Source organism: Mustela putorius, unplaced genomic scaffold, assembly GCF_011764305.1.
Source record: "Mustela putorius furo isolate JIRA1106 unplaced genomic scaffold, ASM1176430v1.1 tig00000731_pilon_pilon_pilon, whole genome shotgun sequence".
In the NCBI taxonomy this organism is placed as follows: domain Eukaryota; kingdom Metazoa; phylum Chordata; class Mammalia; order Carnivora; family Mustelidae; genus Mustela; species Mustela putorius.
In genome coordinates this window covers 2,463,779-2,471,313 of record NW_025421461.1, presented here as the reverse complement: position 1 = coordinate 2,471,313, position 7,535 = coordinate 2,463,779, and the positions used below count along the sequence as shown (strand labels likewise).

Genomic DNA, 7,535 nt, shown 5'->3' with positions numbered 1-7,535 from the left:
TATCAGGCTATTCATCACAGATCTAATTTTCATTGCCGTTAGGACTACTTTGCGCGATTCTCGAAATATCACGTTTTCTGTTTGTTGCGTCCCTACTTTTCTGGGACTCCTGCTTTGCTGGCTCAGCCAGTCCCTGGATGCTGACCGGCCATGGAGTCGTGAGGGGAGACCACACCTCTCCGGGCCTCGGTGTCCTTGTTAGCAAAAGCGAGGGGGACCTGAGAACTCAAAGGGCTTGGGCTTCCTGCCCCCAGGGCGAGCATCAGGCAAAGTAGGCGTAGAAGAAGATATTTACACAGATGAGCAGGATGGCATTGAAGCCACATACGCGGGCCCAGAAGGCGTGCTTCTGGGGTACTCGGCCATCGCCTGGAGGAGGGGGGTAGAGGAGAGAGACAGATGGAGGTCCCAGGGCCACACCTAGTGCCCCCCACCTCCCGGACTCTTTGGGGTGGGGGTCAGGGTCAGAGCCTAGGGCCACACACACACCTGTTTTGGCTCCCTTGAGTACATCCCGAGCCAGGGTCCACCAGGTAAGGTTCTCAATCTGGAGAGAATGATCAGAATGGGGGTGTGGCAAGGACAGGGCTGGGCCCAGACAGGGGCAGGGGTCAGGGATGGCAAGTGAGCAGCTGAGTTCTAAAAGGGACAGGGGTCAAGAGCTAGAAAATTCCAGAGTCACAGAGGGTCAGGGGTCAGAAACGGAACCGGAGTCAAAGTTTGTTAAAGGTCAGGGGTCACAGTCAGGGCCTGGGGTTAGGCTCACCTGAGCCCTGTGGGGTGGTGGCGTCAGCAGACTCCCAGCCACCACCACGACTCCACTGAGCAAAAAGAGTGCGACGGCAAAGTGCAGGTAGTGGATGCTGCCAAGGATGGCCGGCCGCGTGTCCGGGTCTCCGCAGCGGGGCGCGGGGTGCAGGAATTCCAGGACCAGCCTTGTGGTGCCCACTGCCAGCCCCACCATGAGGCCCCAGAAGGCCCCCTGGGAAAGAGGAGGCAGGGCAGGTACATGGTGACGGGGGAGGCCAGGGTTCCCCCAGCACACACACAAGCGGGGGGGGGGGGTGTTGGGGGAGACAGGAAGAAGGCACAGCTTGTCCGCGTGAAGAGAACAGAGCCTGCCCCCGACCTCCCATCTGCAGCCCTAGCTCTCCCCATTCCCCACCCACCTGCTCGTTGGCGCGTGGCCAGAAGATGCCCAGAACAAAGAGAGCGGTCACCGGTGGGGCCAGGGAGCTGGTCACCGACTGCATGTAGATGAACAGCTGCCCACTGTTGGAGTCCTGCAGGACGGGGATCCAGGCCACACTCACGCCGATGAGCACCACGATGACCAACCTGTGGGCAAGCAGCATGTGCTCTCGACCCTCAAGCCCCTTCCTCAATTCTCCCCCATCTCCCGGGATCACTAAGACTTCCTCTCCAGCTGCCCCTGCCACCACCACACGCACACGCCCCTGCCACCACCACACGCAGGCACCCCTGCCGCCTGGCTCCTCTGGGGAGGTGGCCAGCCCCACCCTGACCCAAACCCTCTGTGTCTTCCTGCCGCCCGCAGGCGCAGCCCCCGACTCAGCCTCTCTGCTCCTTCTTGTCCCTGGGGAGGGCCCCCCAGGTCCCCACCAGGCTCTTCCCTTTGTCCTCAAGCTCTCATCCCACTTGCTTACCGTCTGTCTCCCCTTGTGGGCTGGATGCACCAGCCCCTCGCACAGAGTAGATGCTCAGTAAACATTTGGCAGTTTCAAGAATGACCTGCAGCCCCCATATACCAGCGAGACTCTCCCCCTGGCAGTTTCTCTAACACTGTTGGGATCTGGCAGGAGCAGGGCCTTTATGGGGCACACACCTCATCATGCCCATAGCCCGGGCCTGCTGATTTGTGCCCATCACAGGGTGATCTCTGTCCTAAGAGGGCAAGGGCTGGGTCCAGGCGTCTGGGTCTGGGTTTAGTTGGGAATGTGGACTCCTCTTCCCTGAAGCCTGAGACCTCTGACCAGAGGAGCTCCTTTGCCTCCCTACCCTGTGGGGACTCCTTCTGGCTCTTGCCAGCCTCCCCTCTAGGTGTGAGCCCTCCGCCACAGGGACACGCTGTCCACAGTCAGCAGCCACCCATTTGGAGTCCCCCCTCCCCGAGTGCAGAGCACTGGGCCAGAAGCCCAGACTCAGTGACGAGTGGGCCCTTGTCCCTGAGTAGAGCAAAGAAAACAGATGAGCCCGTTACCCTGTGGTAAGGACAGGGCTGAGGGGGACCCAGAGGAAGCATTAACCCAGGAGGGCTTCTAGGCAGAGGAGGACCTCATCCAGTCTTTTTTTTTTTTTTTTTTTTTTTTTTTTTTTTTTTTTTTAAGATTTTATCTATTTGAGACAGAGAACAAGCAGAGGGAGAGGGAGAATCAGGCTTCCCACCAAGTAGGGAGCCTGATGAGGGGCTCGATCCCAGGACTCTGGGACCATGACCTGAGCCAAACGCAGATGCCTAATGACTGAGCCACTCAGGTGCCGCAGACCTCGTCCAGCTAAGGAGACAGAGCTGGGGTGAGGTGTCCCATCTGTTCCTCCTCAGCTGAGTACCCCTCACCCCTGTGTCCTGGCTCACCTGGACACTGCTCACCCCAAGATGGGGGGTGGGCAAGGCCCCCTGGACCCTGGATAGGATGGCAATTGGCGAGAGAGGCCAAGCGTGCTGCTGGGATGGGTCCTTCCTGTCTGCTTACCCTCCCACCTCCCTTTCTTCCCTTCCAAGCCTGAGGGCGAGGGTGGGGGGGGAGGAGGTGTCTCCTTGATTAAGGCTTAATTAACCCTTAGCCCGGCGGGCGGGCGGGCACTGCCCTCTTCAAAGGCCTAGGCGGGCTCCATTAACACCCCGCCCCCCCACCCTCCCCACGCGGGCTCCTGCGTCCAACACTGGACTCAGCATCTCTGTGCGGGGCCTGGTCTCTCCAGAGTGGCCCAGACTGGGGCCCTTGCCTTCCCGCTGCCCTCTAGGGCTTCCCCCTTCCAGAGGGACCCCAAGCCCAGAGGCTGTTCCTTCTGCCTAGGACACCCTTCTCCAACTCCTCCCCTTGGCTGACCCCCCTCTTCCTCCAAGACTCAGCTCAAGGCCCTCCTCCTCCAGGAAGCCTTCCAACCCATCCCTTCCCACGCATGCACACTGCCATCAGACCACCATCCCTGGGCCGCAGCTGTGGTTGTAGGCGAGCCACTCAAGGACTCCAGGTGGGGGCTTTGAGATCTCCTGGGCCCCCTATATTGTTCAGCTCAATGCAGGACACCAGGCAGGCATCAGGCACTATTTGTGAACCGAATAATAGACAGAAGGTAGACAGAAGAGGGTAGCAGCAGAGGGACATAAAGGAGAAGGGCGAGGCAGAGGGGCCTGGCAAAGATCAGGGCCCCAGATGTGGAACTGTCACCTCCCCCAGGCCTGCGACAGCTTCTCTCGCCTCACCCCAACCTAATGAGACTGTCAGGGTCATTGGCATGCCCCTGCCTGTCCCTGTCCCGTGCTGGCCTCCTCCCCAGGCCTCTGGACATGCTCTGCGGCCCCTTTCTCTTTAAGTCCCATATCCCCTTGGATCAAGACTCCAGAGACACAGGACCCCACACAATCCAGGAAACACAGCTTAAATAGTGTTGTTTTAGGAGGCTGGAGGTGTTGGGTAGGGGGGGTGTCCCGGTTTTTTGAGAGGGAGACACATTAGAGCTGAACCCTGGGCCGGCACCTAGCCTTCGATCCTTTCCGACTTCACCAAACTGGCAGCTGAGAGAACCGGGACCCAGAGAGGGTGAGAAAGCCGCCCCACATCACACAGCCGCGTGCCCACAGGCAGGCTGGCAGGGCCTGGGTTGGGTGGGGCTTGACTTGGTCAGAGAGGTGGGAAGGAGGGTCAAGGGCCCTGTGGCTGGGGGTAGAGGGGAAACCAGTTTAGGACTTCGGTCTCAGGTGGGAGCAAGAGAGAAGCCTGCTTCCGAGGAGGCGGGGAGGTAGGGGGCTTTCAGGTGTCAGGTCCCAGGATGTGAGCCTGGAAGGGCTGTGGAGGAGTCTGTCGGACAAGGACGGGCTTCCAAGCACATACGCACACTGAGATGCCAACCTCCCGTCACCCACTGCGGAATTCACCCCAAAGGACTCCCGGGTACTCTTCCAGGGCCACACAGCCACGGAGGAGGGGCAGGGGAACCACACGGCAGGGAGAGGAGGTCAAGGGGCCAGGACCCGCTGACACAGAAGCCTCCCGCCAGGCAAGAGGGAGAGGCTCCTTGTTTTTGGAGGAGGCAGTGAGCCCACAGATGAGCTCACACTTGCCTGCTGAGTGGCGTGTCCTGACAGGGCCCTTCTGGAAGAGGCTCGGCTGTTTTGCATCCCTGGGACAAGTGCCGGGAACTCTGGGAGAGACCCCGCCCTGAGGATGGGTGCCTAGGGCCAGGAGCCCGAGGCTGCCCTGTTGGTCGAGCTAGGAATGGGAGGCTGGACCCCTTGACCTGCAGAGTCGGGGGCTGCAAGGGCCTGGAGGGAGACGGATGGGTGGGACCTAGGAGAGGACCCGAGCAGACAAGCACATATGCACACTGAGATGCCAACCTCCCGTCACCCACTGCGGAGTTCACCCCAAAGGACTCCCGGGTACTCTGCCAACACAGCTCCAGCCCGTCCTTGTGGGAGCAGGGGGTGGGGAGGGGGACATCAGGGAGACACGTGTGCTGTGGGAGGATTCTGATGATGATCCCCTGTGGGAGGCTTAGAGGGGAGAGAGGCCCATTTCTTGGTCGGGGGTTATCAGAGAGGGCTACGTGGAGGAGGGGTCACTTGGGCAGTCTAGAAAGATCATGGGGTGAGTCACTGAGGTGAAAAGGAGGGGACAAGCAAGGCTAGGAGGAAACGGCAGAAGCTCAGGGGGGCCAGGGACAGCTATGGCCTGAGTGGGGCCCCCCGAGAACCAGCTCTGGGCCCCCTCTGTCAGGAGGGCTAAGGGCTCAGATTGGGGGAAGACAGAGAGATCTCTGGGATGGCTGGGGAAGGGGGCCTCTCCCCAGCAGAGATGCCCTCAGATGAAGCTTAGAGAAACAGATACATCAAAGATGAGGGCCGTGACCGTGAAGGGGTGACCAGAGCCACATAGGAAGGGGGATGGACTTTTCTCCAACCTGCAAACCCCAACTCACCCCTCAAAGACCCCCTCTGGGAAGGCCTCCTGGGCCATCCCTCACATGGCTGGGGAGCCCATGTCCCAGCCTGTCCCTGGGGCCTGGCACTCCCCCCAAGACCCCCCCCAGCCACCATACCGGCCCACCAGCAACAGCTCCCGCTCGCCAGCCCGGGGTCTCAGCCGCCTCCAGATGTCCATGGTGAAGAGCGTGCTGCTACTGTTGAAGATGGACGTCAGCGACGACATGAGCGCGGCCATCATCACTGCGATCATCAGCCCCCGCAGACCTGGAGGGCAGGGAAGGGGCTGCTGTGACCCTGCCCGGGAGCCCCTCCTGCCTGCATCCTCCTTTCTGAGGCCCCACTGTCAGGAGCGGCCATTCACGGGTCCTCGAGAGCAGAGCCCCCGGAGGAAGGAGGCTGGAGGTGTTCACGGGAGAAAGGCCCAGACAGGAGAGGAGAGCTGGAGGCCAAGAGCAATTGCGGGGCAGGGGTGGGGAGGTGGGGGGGGGGGGCGGCGGGGTGGGTACTTCTGGATTTGCGGCTGGAGCCTGCGGCTTGTGGCCCCATTGTCACAACGGGGATGGCTTCTACTGTTCTGGGTGCACTCAGAGCTTCCCGTCTCTGAGGAGCTTTGCAGGTGACAAAGCACTTTCACACCCAGGCCTTTACTTGACGGAAGCATTATTAACCCGTTGACAGACAAGGAAGTGGAAGCTCCTAGCGGGAGGAGAGGTGCCCAGGGACTCACAGTGGCCAGAGGCAAAACTCTGCAGTGGGGTGGGGACAGGAAGGCCTGGGGCGGGACCCTCTGCTGAGAGGTCACAACCCGGGCAGGGCCTGGTGGCCTGTGTGTGGCAGGCCCCAGCAGGCAGAGGGGGTCCCCTTTCTTTGGAAAAGGAGATGCGGTTGGTTCCCCAGGAGAGAGAGAAAAATCTACACAGGGATTGGCTGAAAATGAGGGAGGGGTCCCCATCGGGGGTGGATGAGGGTCTGCTTTGCAAAGCCTTCTGGAAGTCGTGGGCTTGAGAGGGGCTGAGAGTCGGGAGCCCTGAGAGACAGAAGGAGGCTCAATTTCCATCTCAGTGCTGTGTGGCCTCAGGCTGGTCAGCTCCCTTCTCTGGGCCTCAGTCTGATTGTATATCCAAGGCCTCTTGTGCTTTTTCTTCAAGTGTCTAAGCACCTCGCCTCCATCCCTGCAGATTCTCTCTCTGTCCTCCACCCCTTGCCCTAGTTTAAACCTGACTGAGGGTCCCCTTCCCTGAGGGCTCAGCCGCCCTGGTACTATTTTTGCCTAGCCTTGGTTCTGTGTCTGACCCGCTGTGTGACTTCCAGGCCTCCCGTGGCCCTCTCTGTTCACTTAGCGTGCTGACTGGGTTGGGGCCAAAGAAAAGTGAGTTAGATCATGGTTTTCCCCCAAAACGTTTCTCCATCTTGTTTCTCTTGCTCAGGGAGGTGGATTAACTTGGGGCTTATTCTCAACCCACATTTCAGAAAGGGAGCTCAAGGCCTAGAGAGAGGTTATGGCCCAGCAATGGCTGGGTGTTAGCACTCGGGGGCTTAGCGACCTAACCCCACCCCCAGAACAGAAAAGGAAGGTGAGGCCCAGAGGTGGGAACCCACCGCGAGGCCAAGCCTTGTGCCAGGCGGTGTCCTGGCATTATTATGTTTAATCCCAGCAACAACACGCTGAGGGGTGGGTAGGCGTCATTATCTTGAATTTACAAATGAGGACAATGAAGCTTCAAGCAGAAGTGACACGCCCCAAATATCTCAGCCAGCGAGCTGTGATTCGATCCCAGCTCTGTGAACTCACATCCCCTGGGCCAACACGTCCCAGGAGGGAGGGAAAGCAGGGCAGGGCCACAAAGCTCCTGGAGGGGAAGCCACGGGGAGTGAGGGAGACTCAGGGTCTGGGAATCTGAAGAGGAAACCAGGTCTCAGAAGGCTATCTCCTCTTTTGGCTCTGCTGGACAAGGAATGTGGGAAAGTCCAAAACCCGCCCCCTAGTTCTACCTATAGGTGGAGGCAGGAGGTGTGGGGCTTAAGGGAGCCTGAGCTCCTGATCCTAGCGGTCAGCAGTGGGTTTGGGGCCAGACAAACCGGGGTTCATGTCTCAGCCACTCTGTCGTCATGGAGGAGTCGCTTTCCCCGCTCCGTGCCTCAGTTTCCCTATCTGTAAAATGGAGCTGACTACCTCACAGCCAGCAGTGGGAAGCAGGTTGACCTCACTCAGGGGATGGGACAGCAGGGAGGAAGAGGACAAGCACTGGAGGCAGATTATCTGGGCTGAGAACACAGCTCTGGGGCTCATTGGCCACGTGAACTTGGGCAAGCCCCAGCAACTTCTCTGGGTCTCAGTCCCCTGTCTCCAACATGGGGATGATGG

The 7,535-nt window shown here is 59.8% G+C and overlaps 1 protein-coding gene across 2 annotated transcripts in view; it reads right to left on the bottom strand.

Annotated features, from left to right (window-relative positions):
* Positions 1–2: 2 nt before the first annotated feature.
* Positions 3–7,535, bottom strand: part of SLC5A10 (solute carrier family 5 member 10) — a 58,786-nt gene continuing 51,253 nt past the window's right edge. For both annotated transcript variants that reach the window (XM_045083662.1, XM_004776553.3), the window contains 5 exons: positions 5,284–5,434; positions 1,170–1,338; positions 767–982; positions 490–547; positions 3–369 (listed from right to left, as the gene is read on the bottom strand). In XM_045083662.1, coding sequence (XP_044939597.1) covers positions 263–369; positions 490–547; positions 767–982; positions 1,170–1,338; positions 5,284–5,434 — 701 coding nt within the window. In that variant the 3' untranslated portion in view covers positions 3–262. The remainder of the gene's footprint in view (positions 370–489; positions 548–766; positions 983–1,169; positions 1,339–5,283; positions 5,435–7,535) is intronic.